The 23,197-nt window shown below is 32.7% G+C and overlaps 1 protein-coding gene across 2 annotated transcripts; it reads left to right on the top strand.

The window, feature by feature from the left end:
• Positions 1-595: 595 nt before the first annotated feature.
• Positions 596-22,457, top strand: LOC124370479 (diphosphomevalonate decarboxylase). Of its 2 annotated transcripts, none has more exons than XM_046828771.1 (10): positions 596-866; positions 6,347-6,417; positions 8,078-8,145; positions 9,224-9,270; positions 11,108-11,224; positions 11,717-11,916; positions 13,249-13,371; positions 17,489-17,659; positions 18,693-18,854; positions 19,398-22,457. In XM_046828771.1, the coding sequence occupies exons 1-10, from the start codon at positions 815-817 to the stop codon at positions 19,542-19,544; spliced, it is 1,158 nt and encodes a 385-aa protein (XP_046684727.1). In that variant the 5' UTR covers positions 596-814; the 3' UTR covers positions 19,545-22,457. The 2 variants fall into 2 exon arrangements, with proteins under 2 accessions (XP_046684727.1, XP_046684719.1); XM_046828763.1 differs by lacking the exon at positions 596-866 and adding an exon at positions 4,858-4,948.
• Positions 22,458-23,197: the final 740 nt, after the last annotated feature.

The following is a 23,197-nucleotide window of genomic DNA, read 5'->3' as shown; positions in this document are numbered from 1 at the left end:
AGTATAGAAATAATTATATAGACGAAGAAGAATAAAACCATGATTAACAACTACAGCGTACAAAAAATGAAATATTATTAAAAAGCATGTACAAAGCATGTATTGTGAGGTTTCATCATAACAAAATAAGCATTACTTGTCTATTGCTAACTAGAAAAAAGTGAGCTTGACCACCCTGAAGCTAGCGTCACTTTATCGTCCAGACCGTGCAGTTATCGTCCTTCTGTATTCTGTTCTGTGCGTCAATGTTGCAGTTCTCAATTTGAAGGCGCTGACAAAAATTAAAAAAAAAACTGAGATAAAATGTTTGAAACTAATTATTAAAAAGCGATCTTTCACAAAATCTACACAGTTTTTCGTAATTAATATTTTCCACAAAGGTTTACCGTTAAATGTATAATAAATAATCCTGAGACTAAACCAAACAAGTGCCCGCAATGAAAATGTATACACAGGTGCTCTGTAAGCTGCAGTTGAATAATATACAATTTATTTCAGTATTTGAATTTTTGTAAGCGACTTCAGATTGAGTACTGCAACATTGTCGCATAGACTATTATATGTAGAGACGATAACTTCACAGCCTGGACGATAAAGTGACGCTAGCTTCACGGTGTTTGTTGACAGACGGAAAAAAATCGAAAGAGGTTATGTTTAGCATAAAATTGAATTTCAAGTGATCTATTGTTCAGTTTCTATTTTCATGTTCATTGATGCAATAAATTTGATAATTACACTACGACGTCTGATACTCTTTAGTACTGTGTACTATTAAAAATAGTTGAATATATAAGTATACTTTTTTTTTTAAATAATGTCAGTAATAACCTGTATTGCACCTGTAAACATAGCTATAATAAAATATTGTAAGTTAATTGTCTTATCACATTAAGAGTACACTTTATAGTAGGAACAACTTACCCTTAATGCCATAATCCTAGTCATCAAAATAATCATTATTTTCAAATTCTGTGTTTTAGAAATACAATTTGTGTTCAACTAAAAGCAATATTTTAATTAGTAGCCTATTTGGTAGTGTTTGTGATAAGGAGTGGAGTAGGCCTACTATAAGTGGAACCAATTTTTATATTGATAATATAAAAATATTGCAAATTACACCTATGATATAACCAACTGAGGTTGCACTTTACTTTAGAAAACTAAATGAAATAGTATTGAAAGATAATTAACTAGGCTATCTTTGGTTAACAGTTGGAGTAGCCAATCAAAATTTCAATATAACTAACAAATTCTAATACCAACATAGGCTAATTCTAATTACAAATAAATTTGTCTTTTAATAATTGAAATGTAAATATAAATTTTTTGAGTAGAGTATGATAAGAGGACCTAGTTTTATATCGCTCATTACAATCATCGATACTTCATATATCGAATAACATAACTATTAATTAAAGTCGTATAACATAACTATTAATTCAAGTCGTATATATTAAATACCAAATTTAAGTCCCATGTTTCAAATAAATAGAAATAGTTTAAACAATTACAAAAGGTCATAAATGATAAAAAACCATAACCATTAATCAACCAAAAAATTAAGACAGATGATAGGAAAAATGTTATTTAAATAATAAAGAAAACGTAACAATAAAACAAACATTTTGAAACTGAGAAAGAAACAGTAAATCATATTTTATTGCTATTTTGTATAGTTTTCTAAATTCTTTTTTTGTATAAAAGAAGTTACTAATAGAACAAATTGTGTTCGGAATATGAAAAGGTACGTACAGTTGGTGCAGATATAATTATTGTTCAAATTAATTACTATTGGTTTCGATTATATTGATGGGTATAATGATTAAATATCGTTTGATAATTTCAATATAAAAACTTGGGTCCGCTTATCATGCTCTCCCTCTACCCTATTTGTGCTCCTGATAGCTTATCTGAGTATTCTCTGGTCAGAACTGTTTAGTTAAGCACCATCATCCGTCCCGTGCAGTACCCTTCACTGCCTCTTCAGTAACGTCTATTAAGGGGATCCGCCACTATCTCAGAGTTTTTTTTCATCTTGACTTTTTTAGGTGTTTAAACTTTTTTTTATTATTGAATAGGACTTAATTAGAGGATTTATGCATTGAAACCAAAAAACTCAACAATTAATTTTGTTTTTTATGAAGCTTTTCAAAAATTTTTACAAAATTTTTAGTTTAAAAAAAATTCTAAAATAGCCTAACTTTTTTATTTACAAACCTATATTAAAAAGTTGTATATTAGTTTGTTTCTAACACTACAAGAATATCCCTGTGTATGGTCAACTTGGTAACTTAAAAAATAACTTACTTATGAAATATTTTACAAAATTATAAAAAATCCCTAGTTTTTCTAATTTTATTTTATTGTTCTCCTACTTTTATAGAAATAATCCTTGTATTGCATTTGCCTATACACACAAACCTTCTTCATAATATCAAGGTACTATGGTAAAAATTTGACAGCTATATCTATCATAGTAACAAAGTTATTCAAACTTACGTGAAGCAAGTTCCTCTAAATCTATGTTTTGAGGAAAACGGCCCGGAAAAAGTTAACATTTGTTTTTAGTGGCTTTAAAACTCTTACCATATGTAACACCCTCCTCTTTTTATATTTTCTTCCTCTTTCAGCTGGGCACTTTTCACTAGTTTCTGTACTTCTTGTATTTTTCTGTGTCTCTCTCTTTCCGAAGGCGAAGACGATGAGAGTCCGTCTTTTGGGTCGCACTGCATTACTCCCCGGTGAAATACCAGCCTTAGAAAAGAGCTTGGTCATTGTCTAGGCATGTCCCTTATTGTACAAGCTAAATGCCCACTGCCACCAAGGCATCAAGCTTCCTTTTGGTAGTAAAAATTGTTTTTGGACATTTACTCCATATACCCCATGTAGGGGAATCGTTTGCTTTTGAGTTTTCCTGAGGAGCATCTTTTTAGAAGATCATCTTTAGACAAATCCTTTAGAAACTGACTTTCTTTTCAAATTGCTTCTGATTTTCTTGCCTAATTTTACTCTTCCCATATTTACTTACCATATGAGCACAAAGTAAGCAAAAAAAGGTATGCCCTTTTAGCCTAAGTCAAAAAAACTAAAGCACCACTCAAAATTTCACTGAATAAAAACTATATAAGCTTTAGTTAGCTGTTATTAGTTGTTACTCTGTTTACTAACAGTCAAACATAAACCTCCAATAGCAATAAACAATGATTTAAACTCATGAAGCAACCAGCAGTGATATGCAACGGTACTTTGGGATTATACCGACCACACCCAGACATGAAGCTTATTTGACATTTTGCTTTACTGATTACTAGATTATTCGACGTTTAGAAGCAATATTTCGTCTAAAAAACAGGGAAGTCTTATCGCAAACCCCTCCCCATCCTCAGACAAAGGTCAAAGTCGAGCGGTCTTTAGATAACGTGATTTGCAGAGTCTCGCCTGCAGAGTCTCGCCACCCGTTCAGCTGGTTGCATCGCTTTGTTGTACTTCCGTGTTTTACCTCTACATTTCTCCAAACACAAAAATTCAACAAAAACAAACATTTACCAAACTAAACTTTTTATTAAAAAAACACTCAAAACTTGTTTTTATTCTTGATTCACATTCCGCCACCCAAAATGCGAGTGCCTCCGGCCATCAGCGCGGGCTTCGGCAGCACCTTCGGTGCTGCCCCGCGCTGATGTCGACGAAAGAAAAAACATCCCTCGAGATAGTACCTATCAGTAAAATATCAAATTCTAGAGGGGCTAATCAGAAATATAAATTGAATTGTAATGGAAAGGCAATGATGTACCGTGCAAATCACGTGATGCCGCGCGGCCTGCCGTAATCAGGATTCTCGAGAAAGATAAGATAACAGCGACAACAATGCCGATCACAATACCTGGAAATGCTTGTAAGTTTGTAATTTTGTAATTGAAGAGTTGTTTTTTCGTTCTATCATGTTTGTTCTATAAATTTCTATTTTTGTGTTCTATACCCCATGTGGGGACTCGGTATATTTGAGTTTTTCCTGAGGAGCATCTTTTTAGAAGATCATCTTTAGACAAATCCTTTAGAAACTGACTTTCTTTTCAAATTGCTTCTGATTTTCTTGCCTAATTTTACTCTTCCCATATTTACTTACCATATGAGCACAAAGTAAGCAAAAAAGGTATGCCTAGCCTAAGTCAAAAAACTAAAGCACCACTCAAAATTCACTGAATAAAAAACTATATAAGCTTTAGTTAGCTGTTATTAGTTGTGTACTCTCTGTTTACTAACAGTCAAACATAACCTCCAATAGCAATAAACAATGATTATAAACTCAAGAAGCAACCAGCAGTGATGCAACTTTTAATTCACAAAATTGTTCACAAATTTTTATTATTTTTATGTAAAATACATACTAATGTATATATAAAAAACATGAATATTTTTATTTTTTTGTGAAAATGTACTTTATACTTTGTTACTATGGTTCTATTTCATCAAAATACATTTACAGTAAAGAAAATAATAATAATTGGTGAATACGCCAAAACGTGATTGAAAAAAAACTGCCAAAACAGAGAGGTGCACTGTTTTACATTTTAGTTAAAAAATACATGAAAAAAATTTTCATATTGAGTTAAAATTTCACCCACATGTTCAAAAACTATATACTTAACCAAAAAAATCCACTTTTTGGAAAAAAGTTTATAAAATTTAAAAATCTGTAAAAAGATAGTGGCGGATCCCCTTAATCAATCGTGGCACGTTAACTCTAATGCTGTTAACTAATTTTTAAAAGTTATTTACGTGTTTGACTGCAGATTACGTGAGCATTTAAAATATTATGACATTAATTTATGCCTTTTTAATTGGTCATTGTGTTTTTTTCATAGTGAGAGTATGAGTTTGCTGTGTAATCATGTGCTATTTTTATATCGAGAAAGTCTATTTTTATGTGATTGGAAGTTACCATTTGGTATGTAAGTACATAGTACATGTGTACAAAGTTATGGTTATATTAGTTTTACTTATTTATGAATCATATTTTTCTTACACTATTTATTAGTTCGTTGAAAGTTGAATTACATTTTTATGCATTATTTTCAAATTTATTTTTATCCACACCAGAATGAGATTCCATTATTGATTTATTACTATCGTCCTACTGAACAAAACAATATTAGGTGTTAAGGTATAAAAATTACAAATATGAATTTTTAGGACATTAAAAGTGGAATTACTTTTCTTGCAAGATAGTAGGAAGTTATGTTTAGGTGAATTTACAATATACTTGTTTGTTTGTTGAAGTTACATTTCTATAAAGCAGTGAATGACCAGAGGTTGACTTATAACGAGACTACGTGACATGTGTAGAACAATGAAATATTACTCTACACGACAATAGTAGTTCCACTTTTAATATTCTATAAATTTGTTATTTCCCATTTCTGCCCATTGAAACCTTACCGTTATTATTTTGTACAAGAGGGCGATAACAATAGGTTAATAACGCGAAACTCGTATTTTGCCACTCCGGTTGTTAAGTTCACAATTACCCTATCATTAAGTTAAATTGGTTTTTAAATGTTAAATGTTTTGTTGTTATGGCTTCACTATTATCAAATGACATTTTACGAAAATATTACTCTTTTTAATTGTTGTTTGATGGTTCTTTATGAGATTATTTAGTTGTAAATTTGTAATTAATTCTTTTAATTTGAAACATGACTTTTTTACAGTGTTTTAGATATGTCAATATCGAATGATAGTTTTGTTACATAGTATATGAAGTATCGATGATTAAAATACTATGGGATATAAAAACCAGATCCGGTTATTGTACTCTATACGAAAGTTATTTTTTAGTAGTATTCCTTTTAACTGTTCGGCAATGAAAAAGACTTGTATTTTTGGTCAATTTGATGCTTTTTTTATAATGTAATATACAATATTTCTATTTAATATTCTCGTATGAAATCTCATCTTGATTTATTCAATACAAATTTTTGGTTTAAAGTAGGGAGTTTTAAAGTTTGATAAAAAAAATTTTAGCAATAACAAGTATTTTTTAATTTCTTTGTCTATGTAAGGAAATAATTGTGCTGAAAAAACCATATATGACAAGTATATGTTTGAGTGAAAACAGCATGCCAGAGAGCGGTTAAAAAAATCTTTGAAAATCAGCAAAGTAGGCCTGTCAGCACAGGATAAGTAGATTATCAGGTCTAGGGTTAATATAAGTGGTGCACCACACACTCATTGCTGCATTGGCTCAGTATTCAAGCACTAAGTTTTAAATGCTTCAGTAAATATGTAATCTCGTATAATCTTTATGACACCAATTTTAATGTTAAATATGATTTTTTACTTTTAGGGGGAAAGCGGGATGAAGATTTGATCCTACCATTGAATGATTCTATTAGCACCACACTTTCCATGGAACAGGTTTGTTGTGTGTTCTCAACTCGTTCTTGTGCTGCATTTCTCATAATAAGTAATTTTGTTATCTGTTCATGTGAAACAGTGTTGAATTGAACATCTGAAAGTATAGAGTTTAAAAAGTTTCATTTTTGTATGATTCATGCTGATTAGCAGCGTTTTTGTGACATTATTAGAGAATTAATTGTATACAGTATCTCATAAGGTATATACTTCTATATTTTTTATTAATTTCCTCTAATATACTATTGTTAGAATTGTCATTTGTTAAAATTCCTTTGTAATATCTAAAAGATTATTTGCAGTTATTTAAGATCATAGGTTTTAAGTATAAACCATTTTTATAACTAGACATCTAGAGAGATTATTGTTTATTTTCATTAGGCATTTGTGTTGACCATAAAATTTCAAATCAGTACATAAACTTATTCCGTACACAAAAAAAAGTAAAGTAAAAAAGTAAACATTGAAAAATAAAGTGTTTGTTGAACAGACAAACTTGTACCGTACTTGTACATATTAAGGTCAGGTTATTTATAAAAGATGTTTTCTCAAAGATGGTGACAATTTTCCAGTGCTTATTACCATATTAGGCAGACAGAATGTTGCAGGTAGACAGACACATACACACACACACACACACACACACACACGCGCATGTGCACACACACGTGCGCACACACATACACACGTGCACATACGTACACACACACACGCACAAAACCTATATATATATATATTATATATATATATATGGTTGAGATATAAATACAAGTATGTGTTAGACAGAAAAGATATTTTTTATAACCCCTAATCAGAGAGAAGAGTCCCCAGTCTAATGAGTGATAAACTTGAATGACGCTCAGGCCAATCCCATGGGTAGGTGCATTCTTCATCAGACTAATTCTTGTCTTTGTAGAAATAAAGATTCATGCAGTTTAAAGTCTACAGATGAAATCATGCTCAAGATATCCTGTAGGTGGTTAGGCTTTGTAAAGGCTCAACCAAAAGCCCATCATCGAACACGATGTTATGTAGAAACGACATCACATGCAAAAGTTCAAGTTTATACTTAAATTCAGTCCCGAGAAATCACCCTGAGTTATAGGATTTGCTAATGCTCAGTCATATCCCGTGGAGGAATATGCACCACCATCGAACTCTTATCTTGTCTATTTAAGTAAACCGATACAGCGGAGTATAGAAGGACCTGACAGAATGTAAAATAGTCATACCAACCAATTTGTGTGTTAAAAAATGTTATATGATTGAATTCAGTCTGTTTACAAATTGGTTTATTCTTTAATTTTATCATTGCCACACTGATTACCCATAAGACCAATGTAGAAATGTTTGGTAAGACTCAGCCAAATCCCATGGAGTGATATGCACCATCAACAAACTTGATGTTCCTTGTATAGAAATTAAGCTTCATGGAAAAATTAATGGCTACTGGTCTGTTTGTTTTCGAGATATCGTATGGACAAACAGATGGACAGAAATAAAGATTAATAATAATTTTCTAGCCCCTCAAGTGACAGGTTTCGCTAATGGTTAGGCAATAACCAAAACACCAATTCAGTTAAAAAAATGTCTATGAAATTAACATTATGTGTACATTATTCAAAGAAGCAATGACCTGGTATGATTGAAAACTTTTTTTCAGATGAGAGCAACAACAACCATAATGCAGAGTCCAGATTTTGACAAGGATAGAATATGGCTCAATGGGAAGTATGTATATTTAACATTAAGAAGGTTAAGTTATATAAGTTTATTTATCTGTATTATTAAACAGATTTCTTGATTCTCGTATAGAGATTTTAGGTATCTAGAACTATTATTTTATGCACATATTTGGTATCAATTTAAAGCTCTTATACTAAAGATTTACCTTTTGTTTTTGAGCTTCCAAATTTCCAATAATGATCTTATGAGAGTATTTTTGCTTTTTTTCTCTCTTTGGACAAGAAGCTTATAAATTCTATAAGGCTGCTTCTGGAGTAACAGGATATTCGGAATGTATAAGGGTAGGGGCCGTGTCCTATCAAGATCCATGAAGAACAATTTATGCCACTAATCTCGTCATGACCCTTTGAAAAAAGGGGAGGCCAGCTCTGAAACAGTCTCTCCAGTCAAAGCAGGCAGGAGATGGCATACCCTTATGTTGAGGCTAGCAAGAACCTCTGATACTTGCTAGGGGATGAACCCCACCAACTCAAACAGTCATCTCCCGCAGTAGACTAGACCTATCGAATTACCCTTGTATCTCAGAATCTCGACATTTGCGGTTAGTGATGTGCCGCTTCTGGACATCCATAAGGTTGCTCAGATTTAAGTGACACATCGGTTTTTGCTGTGCCCAGTGGTAGGTTCAACTGGAAGGTATAAACCAGCCAGAAGTGATCCCTGCTGGGTTGGTATTTTTGTTTAGTTTCAAACAGGTGATTAATGAAGCATACATTTATTGGTTGAATGGTTATTCTCAACTACCTAACCATATCAGCTGATTGGTTATAACAAGTTAATCTGATTGAATAATAATTTTGCCCATAACTACACCTAACAGTAGCAGACTGTAACTTTTGAAGTTCCATGTAGTCTGTTGATAGTCGAACCGTTGTGTTGTGAAACATAATACTTCAACATGCCTGACAATGTTTTCTTTAATAAATTTAATTAATTTATTAAAGAATAATAATTTAATTAATTTAACATTAATAATTTTAATTTGATTTGAGCCTAATTGGGAATTCTGATATGATTTCAAATTATACTTATTTTATATATATATGTACATTTTACTTTTTAGGGAGGAGTCTTTTGACAATCCCAGACTTATCAGATGCCTAACAGAAAGTAAGTACATTAATTATTTATTCATATTTAGATAAATGGTAGTTATTAAAATTGTTCATTCTACAGTAGTGATGCTAAAACATACACTAATACATATAGACCTATCATCAATAAATATATGCACAGTGACCAGACAAATTTATACAAAACAAATCCTTTTAAAATGGAGCAACATTTGATTCTTTAGTGGCTAAGATAAATGGATTTAATTTACTCGAGAGATAAATTTTATCCTTGATGACGAAAGCCTGACAAAACTTTTTAATCTATAAATAATTATAACACAATGTATAATTAAAGAAATATTTGTTCAATGAGCAGGGCATCCATTGTGCATATAAATTAAATTAAATGGGAGGTTGAGTCGTTTAGGTATTACAATGTTTTGAAGCTACTGTGTAATTAGAAAGAATAATAGGATTTTGAACATATACCATTATACTATGTTACAAAGATAGAGAAGTATGATTCAAAAATTGAAATCTACCCTCTTTGTCAGGTCTTGAAATCCCTATACATAAGGTTATACTTGCACAAAAACTTAAAAGTAAACATGTGACACACACTGAACTAAATTTTATATTTTCTATTATTTTGTATTTTCTAGATAACAAAATAATATGTTGTATGTCAAGATCTCAATTAATACCTGACACCATGAAGTCTAGACTGGTGAGAGTGAGCCCAAGGACTGACTGTCTGCACAGAACCAAGAGCACTAAATAATTTCATGATGATCAGTAACATTCTTTCATATTGTTTGTAAACTGCTGTTTTCATTTTTAGTTTTAATTTCTGTAATAGCAGGTGTACTTGCTTGAGCCGTTGATGAAAATCTTGACATATTATCTATATTTAAAAATTGAAATTATGATTGAAACATTTGTCTTACAATACCACAAATGAGAATACTTTCAGTGCTGCAAATTCACGTCAATTGCTTATTAAAAAAAATTATTGACCAAGCTACAAAAATGTGCAGCAATTAAAACAAGCTCAAAACTAGAAAAACAAGTAGGTAGATATTGGTATGTACATTTGAAGTTTTTACAAAATATGTCAATGTAGCTGAATAAAACTGTGCTTGCAGTTTATGGTGATTGTCACACCAATTATTCCCAGACTGTATGTAATGTCTTGTGTTTATCTAATATTCTGTAGCAGTGGACCTTGCACTGCACTTATGCAGTACTTGGTAACGGCCATGTTAATTGAATTAAATATATACAATAACTGAAAATAAATATGAGAATAAAAATTATACATACATAAATGACATTAAGAAAACTAGGTTACATTTTACTAAGAGACCAAACTGTTTCAATGGAGTCTAATGTTTAGTTCATTGATAAATGGGAGCTTTGTAACATAAAGTGTATTTTATTACTAATATTTATCAATCAATATCTAACATGAAAAGCCTTATAGTCCCATTTCTAATTGAGATACGGTTTTTGCAATATAACACAAGCTTCTGAATACAATAACAATAATACCCAATTTAGTCTAAATTATGTGTATATACAGTAATTGGACGCATGGTGTGGAGCAGACTTTACTATCAAATCTTAAAATTAGAGTTTCTTTGAAGAATAATCAGTAGTATGTTCGCTAGATAACTGGTTATATAAACTTCGAAAGTGGATGACCAGCAAAGCTTCAGCTGAAAAAGTTTGAAAAAATGCAATGAGTTCATTAATCTTGCATAAGGATATAATGGTAAAGCAATATTTCAATATTTTTCCATGCTGTTGTATTTTCACCACAATTTGTACTAGTTTTCACCATACTTTGATAATTTTAAGTAGCTTTTTTATTGGAATGTTTTTTTTCCTAGTGAGAAGACTTGCTGGTGACTCACCACAGAAAGACTGGAAAATCCACATATGTTCGGAAAATAACTTCCCTACCGCAGCCGGATTAGCCTCTTCTGCTGCAGGTTACGCATGCCTAGGTATGTGTTTGTCTATTCTTATATGAGGTCTGTCCTATATGTAAATTTACTTGCATGGTTGTTGTCACTTGATGTGAAACAACACACTTTAGCTGACATAAAGACTGACTACGTAGTACTGGCCAAACTGGTTAGCCATAACTGTGGAAGAGCACTTCATTTCAGTAATTTATGGAATTGATGGCAATTGAAAATGCACCACTTTTGTATTTGTATGTGTAACGTAAATATGTGTTGACATTGTTGAGTAGCTTTTGAAAACATTTATTGTAAGCTAACATGTGGTATCAGTTTCCTTACATTTGTAAGCAATATCACATTTCCAACTTTTTTAATTATTTAAAATTTACAACAGTTGGAAAACAAAGCATTTTTTTAGACATATTTTTCAAATCATATTTAAAATAAATTCCTTAATATTTGGTTATGAAGGAATGTTTTTCTGACTGTAAATTAATAGTTTAAAACGTCTGTTAAATGATTGTGTGACAGTGTACACACTGTCCAAGGTGCTGAGAGTGGAAGGGGATGTGACAGCTGTGGCACGGCAAGGCTCAGGCTCGGCTTGTCGTAGCCTTGCAGGAGGTTTTGTGCACTGGGCTCGTGGTGACAGAGCTGATGGCACGGATTCTATAGCAAAAGAGATCTTCCCTCTCGTGCACTGGCCTTCACTCAGGGTCCTCATATTGGTGGTGAGTAGATCCTTACACTGAAAAAAGGATGTTCTATTTAGAAGTAGACTTAGGTACTGTAACTGATTAATAAAATACCTATTTCTATTTTCCCTTAGAGTAGAGAGAAGATGACAGTAATAATAAGCTTGTAATAAATATACAAGGGTTTATTAATTATGAACAGGACTAATACAAAAAATTAAAAGTTTACTTCACTAAACTTACGAATAGGCCTATATATTATTTTATACATATTCTCCCACCCTTGAAATACATTTTCCCCATCAGATTGAGAGCTTTTTTATTCTATCATTGGAGAAACTCTTTGGACGTTCTTTTAGTCGTTGGAGCACAAAAGCCTCTACCGCTTTTTTGTCCATGAGGCTACACACCCTTTTTTGGGCGATCTAAGAGCATGAAAGTCACAATGTGACAAGTCTGGGCTATAAGATGAATTTTCCAGTGTTTCTCATCCTAATTGAACCAATTTTTGTCTTGTAGTACTGTCTTATGTGGCTTGACAATATCGTGCAGAAGTATGACACTTCTGACCAATTGCTGCCTCTTTTTCCTTCAAAGTAATAATTTTTTGGTATCTAATATTTCACAATGATATTGTGCATTATGATTTTAAAGAGAGTTTGTGTGTTTTTCCTCAATGAGATTTTGGACTGCCTCAATGTTAACGTAATTTACACTTGTCCTTGGGTGATGACTGTGGCTCTCGTTCTCAACCTTGTCACACCTTACAGAAATTTCTTTGTGCCATGCAAACGCATATGTTCTTAACCCTAGAACTGGCAACGGTTGTTCCTGAATGTCACAGCATTAGACTGACGTGTAATGGTTTTTTTTGCTTATTACTAGTGCTAACATTTATTAACCATCACAAATTCGTGGAATTTCCTGCAAACACAGCTGGTGACAATAAATCTTCACATCCACTCTGCATAATAGCTAAATACATTATTACAGTTGTTTACTTGGTTTGAAAATGGACTAGAAAATCAGTAATTTATGACCTGAAAACCGGGAATTCGATAAGAGGTTTAGAGTGGCCATTCGGAACGAGGATTGTTATTATTAATATAGTTTGTTTTTCTTTGCTTGGTAATATTTGGAACACTCTTTCAATTGTATAATTGTATTCAATAAACACATATCTAGTTAACCTGTATATATTATTTAATAGGAATAAACCCAACCTTTTCCTATAAACACATCCGTAGTTTTGTGGAAGTGTTATTGTCCTGATCCAGGTATCATTCACCAGTGTGGTGTTGTTAAATCAACATTTCTTAGTCATTTTATGATACTAGGAATTGTAGATGATTGTTTTTGTATGTTCAGGTAACAGATAAAAAGAAGAAAGTGAGTAGCACGAGTGGTATGCAGCGTTGTGTGGAGACCAGTGAACTACTACAGTACCGAGTTAGCCACAGCGTGCCTAGGAGGGTGCAGGATATCACAAAGGTTAATGGATCATTGATAATATTTCTTTATTGTAACAAAATTGTACTCTAGAAGTCTATTTAAGCTTTAAGCATTAGCCAAGAATATCTGGGAACCTGTGAGACATAATAGTAGATAGCAATGAAACTTCTGTGAGATACCTTCTTGTATACCTGTTCTATTTCACAAAATACAATACTTTGATTTTATGGTTATTTAGATAATAATGCTAATATTTCCTTCTGAACAAGGATTCAGTGATAACAAATTTCATTGTGGTAAAACCTGAGACCTCCCTGTTAATTCATACATGTGAAATTGTGTGAGGGAAAAATTTCATCATGCTTGAAAATGGATGGTTTTATTATCATTAAGATCATTCCACCCTCGTACAGTCTCCGGGTATTCAAGATACTCCTTTTGAACAATGTAATTTTCACTTGCTTTTTTCTTGACAAGAACCCAACCAATTAAGTTTTTTTTTAATTCAAGATAGATTTATATACTCTATTACAAGATCACTAAGAATATAAGGTTTAAAAAAAAGGAAAGATTCATAGGTTAAACCTATACTAATTTAGCAGAGTTACTACAATTTACATTTTGAGATTGGTGACTTTCTAAACATCAAAGACAGTAGCGTAGCCAGAAATTTCGTTCGGGGGGGGGGGGGGGGGGGGTCCAAACCGGGTGATCCGGGGGACGTTTTGTGTGTTTATTTGCCAATGAACTTCACTGGTAAAAGGTAAATACCAAAAATATGGAGCTTTAGTAACTACGCCTTTATAGAAGTGGAAAGAAGTAATAGGCAAATTAAACTCTAGTACCACAAATTTTCTTGTTATAGCAACAGAAACTTTACGAAGTTCGATTCTGGCCGAGTAGAAGGCACCAAAGTGATGTTGGATTCACTGGATAAGAAATAAAAAGATCAAAGCAGAGCTTCACTCAAGCGTATAATTGACTCAACTATATTCTGTGGAGAAAATGAAATACTCCTTCGGGGACATTGGGCCACTGATGACGGCCGAAAAACCCTTTAGAAAAGAAAGGGCGATTTTCGAGCGTTGCTCGGGTACAGATCAAACTAACGGTCGGAAAATGCACCGGAAAAACTCTACTGATTAGAAGTTCGGCCACTTTGGATTTCACTGATTGGGGTATTTATGAATGAGTTATAATGAAGATTTTTTGTATCATTACACTGTAGACGAGTATATAATTATCGGAAAAATCACTTTCGGTCGGAAATAAAAATACACCTGAAGAACTTCAACTACTTCGGACTTCGGTTATTGAGGTAAACGTGGTATTTTTTTAATGAGTTAGGACGACGATTTTTTTATCATTAAACTGTACTCGACTACCTATATAATTATCGAGAAAAAAAATCACTTCCGGTCGGTAAATACCAAAGAAAAGTTCTCTACTGATTCGTTTTTGACGATTTTGGATTTCACTGGTTGAGTGGTTGAGGTAAAAGTAGTACTTATAATTATGTTAGGACATTGAATTTAGAGATTAATTCAACGCCGACTAATAAATATATAATTATCGAGAAAAAAAACAAAAATAATCACTTCCGATCGGAATATACTCGTACTAAGGAAAATGAAATAATACCTCAGTCAGTGAAATCCAAAGTAGTCGGAACTTCTTATCAGTAGAGTTTTTTCCGGTGTATTATCTGACCGGAAGCGATTTTTTCAATTTTTATTTGATAATTATATAGATATTAGTCGGCGTTCAATTGATACCTAAAATCAATGTTCTAACATAATTCTAAGTACCGCTTTTTATCTCAACGACTCAACCAGTGAAACCCAAAATCTGAATCAGTAGAGCTTTTCCTCGGTATATTCCGACCGGAGGTAATAATAATACTTTTTATTGTGTCAACAATAATAAAAATTGCATACAATCGTCAAATTAAATTAATCAGAAATATGTATACCTATTTTAAATTGCCCCCATGCATACCCGTTCATACACAGTCCACACTCATTCCTAAGACTGATACATACTTACAGCCATACGTTTTAAAATCTTCTAAATTTTACCATCAGAAATAGAGGATGATCGAATTACTTTAAATTTCATCCCAGCGGCTCATCTTAAAACTCTTCCACTGAAATAAACACCCTCGACACCAAAAAGTGTCTCAATCGAGCTTTAAATTTTGCTGGTTTCATTCAAATTTTTTATTTCATCAGGGAGCTTGTTGATCAGCTTAACACCAACCTCGGATGGCAAACGTTTAAATGCGGCTGTTCTGTGCGGATGTAACCGAGGTTGTTCCTGCCTCTTGTCCCGTATTGATATACGTCCATGCCCCGGACGAACTCGCACTTAAATCGGCAGAACAGGGCGACATCGAGGATGTAGAGACAGGGCAAAGTTAGCAATCCAAGCTCCCTAAAGGCATCTCTGCATGAATTTCGGGATTTCAATTTTGAAATGATGCGGACAGCTTTCTTTTGACTTCTAAATACTCGCTCAAATTTGTATTTAGAACAGCTGCCCCATAGCCTCAACTCGTACATTAGATGGGGGTGTACAGGGCCGAAGTAGGCCATTTTTAGTACATCCCGGGAGCAAAAATTTTGAAAGGTTCTCGTAGAGCATAAATGCCTGAAGAAAACCGTTGAGCAGGTACTTTCAATGTGATTTTCTCAAGTCAGACTTCGATTAAGGTACATTCCGAGGAACTTGGTGGAATCAGTTTCCTCTATGAGGACATCGTCCGCCATCACAGCAGCGCGATCCTCAATCTCTCTTTGCCGCAAACAGAAATTTAGTGCATTTGATTTGGAGTTGTTTGGTCCTCAGATTTAATTTAGAAAAAAACTGAATACATGAATTCAGTTCTAAAAAGGAAATGATTTCTAATTCATGTTTTGTTGGAGCTTTAATGCAGAGCGTTGTATCGTCAACATACTGGACAATTTTCCCTCTCAGGAGCGATGAGTTCCGCCTGCTGATGTACACAAGGAACAAGACTGGTCCAAGTATAGATCCCTGTGGGACTCCATAGGAAGAAAGTCGCTAATTTAAAACGATTTAATTGTTTTTTTTTCTCAATAATTATATATGTATTAGTCGGCGTTGAATTCATACCTAAAATCACCGTCCTAAACATAATCCTAAGTACACTTTTACCTCAAACCACTCAACCAATGAAATCCAAAATCGGCAAAACTTGAATCTGTAGAGAGCTTTTCTTCGGTATTTACCGACCGGAAGTGATTTTTTTTTTTCTCGATAATTATATAGGTACGGTGTAAAGTTTTAATGATAACAAAAAATCGTCGCCTAACTCAATCGAAAACCCCACGTTTACCTCAATCATTGAAGTCCAAATTAGTTGAAGTTCTAATCAGTAGAGTTTTTCAAGTCTATTTTCCGACCGAAAGTGATTTTTTTCGATAATTATATACACGTTTACCAGTTTAATGACACCTAAAAATCAACGTCTTAACTTAATTCTATGTAGTCACTTTACGTCCCCACACGACGAATTTGAACGAAGTGGTCGCTAATTTAAACTGTTCGCCGTGTTACGGTTTCAGGTTACTTTGCGACGTCACGTGGCCGCGTCCTAAAGAAATACCGTGATTACACTACACTATCCGAAAGACCGAGCCCAAAAGTATCGTTTGATACTTTATGATTTAAACGAAAGGACAATTATATTTTTAACAACGGTCACTTCAATCAGTGAAATCAATCAATTTAATGTTTGTAGACAAGAGTAATGATAACTGTCCTTTTTTCTCCTGCTCCATGCTTTATTTTTTAATACGTCTTAAAATTTCGGGGGGGGTCCGGGACCCCCTGGACCCCCCCTTCGCTACGCCACTGATCAAAGAACTAAATTTCCGTCTGTATATATTGCAACAATAGAACGTCATAGTCAACATACACGGGTATAACATATATGGAAGTAATTAGTAAGTAAATTAGACAATTATTTTTTGTTATTTTCAGTATTTTATTCTTATCTACATAAAAATAAATATTTACCAGAACATTAAGAATATTAAAATTGTTTCAAGTGCTATGTGTGCTCGGTCTCCAGTTCTGTTGGTATTTACTTATATATATATTGTATTTAATCCAAACATTTTTTTATGTTCAGGCAATAGCTTCAAAGGATTTTAGAACGTTTGCAGAGGTGATGATGAAGGACAGTAACCAGTTCCACGCTACAGCACTGGACTCCTTCCCACCAGCTGTTTACATGAATGATGTATCTCATAGCATTGCAGAAATGGTGCATACATATAACAATATATGTGGCTCTACAAAGGTGAGTTATGGGAGCCATCTAGAAATAAATGTAAAAATATCAATGTGAATAACTAAATTTTATTGCATACATTTGAAAGCCACACTAAAGGAAATTTTCTCCAATCACATGTTGACATGTCTTGTCATTAAATTATTTTTCAATGTCACTGTCAGAAAATTCTGCCAGCTGTGCCCTCAGCCAAAAGTTTGCTACTTATCTGACACAAACCTGGTTGGTCAAAGTTTTGTGTAGCAATCTCATACAGTTAACTAAAATATGAAAATCAAAAGAAAGTAATTATTGTGAAATGTTGGTTCTCACAAATTTGTTCATTTCCTTTCACCAACAATCTATTTGTCAGCCATTTCAGTCCTTGTTGTGAACCTAGGCCAGTACCTCACCACTTCTCCTTCACTCTTTATGTTTACCATAAAGATAAGTTGTTGCTGGATATCAATGGGTTTCCAGTTTTTTACCACCAATAATGAATTATAGATATTACTACCACATACCCGCAGCTTCGCTCACTATTTATAAGCAACATTCTATGGATTGCATAGCTCCCAAGATTTCAGTAACACTTTTGACTGTTTTAGACCAATTTCTAGGAATTCCAAAATCGAATTACTTACCTTTCTTAGTGATTAGTGTATATATAAATACAGGATGATTCATGTAGTGTTACCAGCACTTTCTGAGCTTATTGTACTTTGAAACGTATTTTAATAAATGTAAATAATTTATTTTATTGTAAGACACTTTTTTAATGTGAGGTAAAATATTATATGGTTACCAAATTTTAAATCTACTTCTCTAATGTACCTGTGTATTAAGTACGCAGTATGTACCTTAGGGAACATTTTCCAAAACATTTACTGAGATAATTGGAACTATCTTTAAGCTAGCACAGTTTATACTTTAGGTATGTTTGAAACCAATGAATTGTTGTAATGTTTGAAAGGGGAATTCCAGTATCAGGATAATGTACATTTGCAAGAAATATAATTTACTTATTGACAAATATGGTGATTACTTGTTCCTTTGTTTGCAGTTGGCATACACATTTGATGCAGGCCCTAATGCCTGTCTCTACCTAGAAGCAGCAGACGTCCCTGAAGTGGTCGCTCTGGTGACTAGAGTGTTTCCACCTAGTCCTGATATTGTTGGGGAGTACGTCACTGGACTGCCTGTTTCACAGGCTCAATTACCTCAGGTAATGCATTACTTCAGGTGGTAAGTTATTTGTTTGTTGGTAAGATGGCCAAATGTCAAGGTACAGAGTAGCTCCATAACGTCAAATTTTACTTGTGCTGTGGACATCTGAGTGCTGAGATCTTGATTAATTTGAGTATGTAGAAAGATTATGCATAGTTTCTACAAGGCAGCCATGCAAACTTTCATAGTTGTAGGGTCAGATATTCTATTCACCTATTTCAGGAGAGAACAATTTAGACAGTGTTGTGGGTCATACTATAGTCTTTGCCCTTTCCTACTTATGCCCTTGTTTAACAAAGCAATTTATATAACTGGAAATTTTTATAAATGTGACTAGAAGATACAAATGGAGCAGACACAAGCATTCAATCATAAGGATAACAATTCAGATAGTTTTAATAAGTTAAGTGTACTTTGAAACAAATATTAAACTAAACTGAAAATAAGTTTTGATGGAAAATTGTTGTAGCACCTTGTTAAAATCCTCTTCTGAAACTTAATTTTAATGGTTTGAGTAAAAAAGATGTGATGAATTTTGCAGAATCTCAGAGCAAATTTTGAACCAAGCGAGGCAGGACTGCTGCAGTACTGTATCCTCACAGAGCTAGGTTCAGGACCTAAAGAGTTAACCGACCCCCGATGTCATCTGTTAGCAGAGGATGGGACTCCCAAACATCTGACCTCCTAGTTATCTGCCTTAGTGTATTCAATCAATATTATGTGTCAATCAATAATTTTATATAACTTTGCATTTAACTGATGATTGACAAAGGAAAGAAGTTAAATATTATCAAGTTTGAATAGCTTAATACTTTGGCACAATTATAATGTAAATACTATAATATTTATTACCAATTAATATATGAAAGTATATATAAAAATATCATTTTAGCATGATTATGCATACAAACTTAAAACCTTCTGCTTCAATGACAAACTCGATTCAATGAAGTGGAAAGATGTATGTTGGCATACAAGCATACCTGTTGATACTGCTCTACTACTATCCAACCCCCTATTAACCCTTCCTTCAAGTACTTGTGTTTCCCTTCTACTGGAATGAATTTCTATGCAAAAATCACTTCTTTAGGAATCTTTGTTTAAAATTGTTTCAAAGACAATAAATTACAGGCTTAATCTAGGTTACTGTTTTCGTTAAAGAAAAATAATAATTATTCCAAACATCATAACCTGTTACCAACTATTTGTAACTTGAGAGCTCAAATAATCTGTAAACAGTAAATGGTCTTTTAAGTAAAATCTGTATACAAATGTTGTAGGGTAGATTTTTATCCAAACAAACTCAAAACAATCCTTCTTGAGAACTACTATTTTACAACAGAAATAATTTTACAAAATCATTATTTTCAACATATTGCAAAATAATCTGAACTACAGTATTTGAGTTAATCGAAGGTTTATACAGAAATTGGGTTTTTATATCTAATCCATATCTATTTTTGGTGTCTTCAAACCAACAAGAGTATACTTTACACTATAATTTTATATGCTAACATTTATGTAAAAAAATTGTATAATTATTTTGAATGAAAATTATTTATTTAAAACATTTATATTTATTGTTAAGGATTACGATTTTAACTCTTATCAAATTAATATAGAAATTTATTAGCAACTGAACACAGTTGCAGGTAATTGTACTTTTCTTTTAGTTCTGTAGATCTCTGAAGAGTATCTGTATTGTTGAAAGATTCATGGCCCACAAGTTCTATCAACATCTTTGTAGGGAGGGGGGATTACTCCAGCAAAACATATGTAAAGGAGACCTTGTGGCAATCTGATGTGGCTACTAGCTGCAGCATCCATTTGTAAAATGTTTTATTCCTCTCTAAAATGTTGTATTATGAAGGCAACATTCTTGGTGACTACAGGTGCTCACAGACTGTACACTCTCGGTTGTTTATAAGGGTTGTAGTGATAGGACTGGCGAGTCGGCACATACAAACTTGGACAACGCCAGCCTAGTCACTTGCACCACAATGGAGGTGCTCATGGTCTTGTGAATCACAGACACCAGCTCCAGAATAGTGTGTATCTGTGACAGCCAAGTGTCCACTGTCGCTTGCCACTCACTGTGATTCATTTCACTGAACTCGGCAGTTTGAGATTCCTTATGTTCGCAATCTGAGATGCCAGAAACGGGTACATATTTTTTCTAGATACATCCCCACACCGTTTTTATTTGTCATAACGGGTTTTTATAAATTTGACTGACAAAGAAACTGACATATTTATATTATGATACTGTCCATAATATGAATATATTTATAGTATTATGTAGTTAATTTTGAACAAAATAACACAAATATAGGAAGACTTATGAAAAAAGATCTGCATATTGCTCAAAACACCCTGCCAGTTAGAGAAAAAAAATATAAACAGTGGTTAATAATTTTTAAAAATCAATAGTCATTGCATTAAATTATGTATATTAAGTTTTAAACATTTTGTATAACAATCATAAAATTTATTAAGAATTGTTCATAACTGAAAAATATTTAAAACCCTGTCAGTTCCAAGGTTAAAAGAATAAAACAAACTCTACATGAGCTGCGTGCAGCATCCTGTCATAGAATAAATTGTCACATCTTGCCTACAGTGGCCTTATCTATGTTAATAAAATATGATTGCAATGGATTTGGATAAAAAGTTGTGAAGCATACATAACATAGAATTAAGAATGTATAAAGATGAAAAGACTGGAGAAGTTCACATGTTTTACTAAAGTGAAACCTTTAAACCAGGATGTGTTCAACAAACTTTAGATGAAAATAATCAGTATGACGCCATGCAAAGTGATACAAATTTAAAATTGAGATTTCTGGTATTGTAGAAATCTTTATTAATTCATAAGAAATATAAGATAAATACAGAGCAGCATAGTGTTTTCTAAAGTGATAAAATATTCTTTGCATTAAAGCAAAAATTTAAAAGCAACTTATTTAAAAGCAAAAATTGTTTGTATGTTTGTTCAACCCTTAAGCAAAAGATCTGTTGCAGCTCCCACAAAATTTAGTCACTGGTTCAAAATTTAAACCTACAATTGCTAAAATATTCAAGTATAAAGATCTCTTCTTTTTCAAGTGTAATCCAAGCCAACATGTATTTTGTTTTTAAGTAAGTTGATTAGTTTTAATGTGGCAATTTTTATATGTGAAGAGGAAAATTTTTATACCTCTCAACTAACAAGTTCTGTGAACACTTCCTTTCAAATTTTACTTTAATAATTAAAACCCTCTTCTACTTAATCATAATTTTATGTAGCTATGTCTAGGACGCGTACAAAATTTTGTTATTAAATAAAATTAAAAAGATATTTAAAGAAATTTGAGTACAAGAAGGTCAAAATAGATATATTTAGTGTTATGAGGACAAAATAGGGATATTTACTACAAAATCTACCCTGTGACCTAACATCTAACAACTCAATAGTGTAATTGTTAAAGTAAGCATCACTGAGACAAATGTAGAAAGACTGACGTTATTGCTTTTGAAGTTACATTTTTTAGTAATTGGTTAGTTGAATTATTGGTGATGGATTTGCATTATGCATTAATATTGTTTATTTAAATTTAAATGGTATAATATATATATATATATCAATTATTAGACTTCTTGATACAAAGTTCCTTTAATATTTCGGCTTGTTGCCATTTTCAAAAAGGTATAATAAGGTATAATACAAGATTTACTTTTGTAAATTTTGTTGCTGTGTTGTTATTTTGTATTATACCTTTTTGAAAACGGCAAAAAGCCGAAATATTAAAGGAACTTTGTATCAAGAAGTCTAATAATTGATATAACAGAGCAATTCTGCTTTTATACACTCGAAGTGAATATATATATATATTTCTAATTTTTTGTTTACTATACAGGGTGTACATAAAGTCCTGCACTGGTATAATATTTTCTAAACGATAACAGATAAATGAAAAAGATTTGGTACATCAATACTACACCTAAAAATCTACTTTTTGAAGGAACTATCAGTTTTCTGTAATATCATGGGGACGTCCCGCAAGGAGTCGGAAGGAAATCTTAAATAGGAGCATAGGTCAATATGCACATCATTTTAAAGGGCTTGTCTAGCAGAGTTTAATGCCGCAAACCGCACTCAAAAAGATTGATCCAGTACAAAATGGCGGCTGTTTCAAAGGTTTTACTTGGTTACATTTCATTAGTAGCCATAACCCCGGTAAAGCAAAACTGCAACCAAACGAATACTGCAGATAAATACTACATTATGATTGTCAGTTGTACAGAAGTGAATTATGACGTAGGTTATCCTCAAGGGTTACAAATTTGGTCCTAATATATTGG

This window comes from Homalodisca vitripennis, chromosome 1, assembly GCF_021130785.1.
Source record: "Homalodisca vitripennis isolate AUS2020 chromosome 1, UT_GWSS_2.1, whole genome shotgun sequence".
NCBI lineage: Eukaryota > Metazoa > Arthropoda > Insecta > Hemiptera > Cicadellidae > Homalodisca > Homalodisca vitripennis.
The sequence above is the reverse complement of the archived record's forward strand: the minus strand, read 5'-3'. Positions and strand labels throughout refer to the sequence as shown.

Coding starts and splice junctions, on each gene's coding strand:
- LOC124370479 (XM_046828763.1), top strand. CDS start 4,873: ATGAGTTTGCTGTGTAATCATGTGCTATTTTTATATCGAGAAAGTCTA. Junction 6,418..8,077: donor CCACACTTTCCATGGAACAG/GTTTGTTGTGTG, acceptor ACTTTTTTTCAG/ATGAGAGCAACAACAACCAT. Junction 8,146..9,223: donor AGAATATGGCTCAATGGGAA/GTATGTATATTT, acceptor TTTACTTTTTAG/GGAGGAGTCTTTTGACAATC.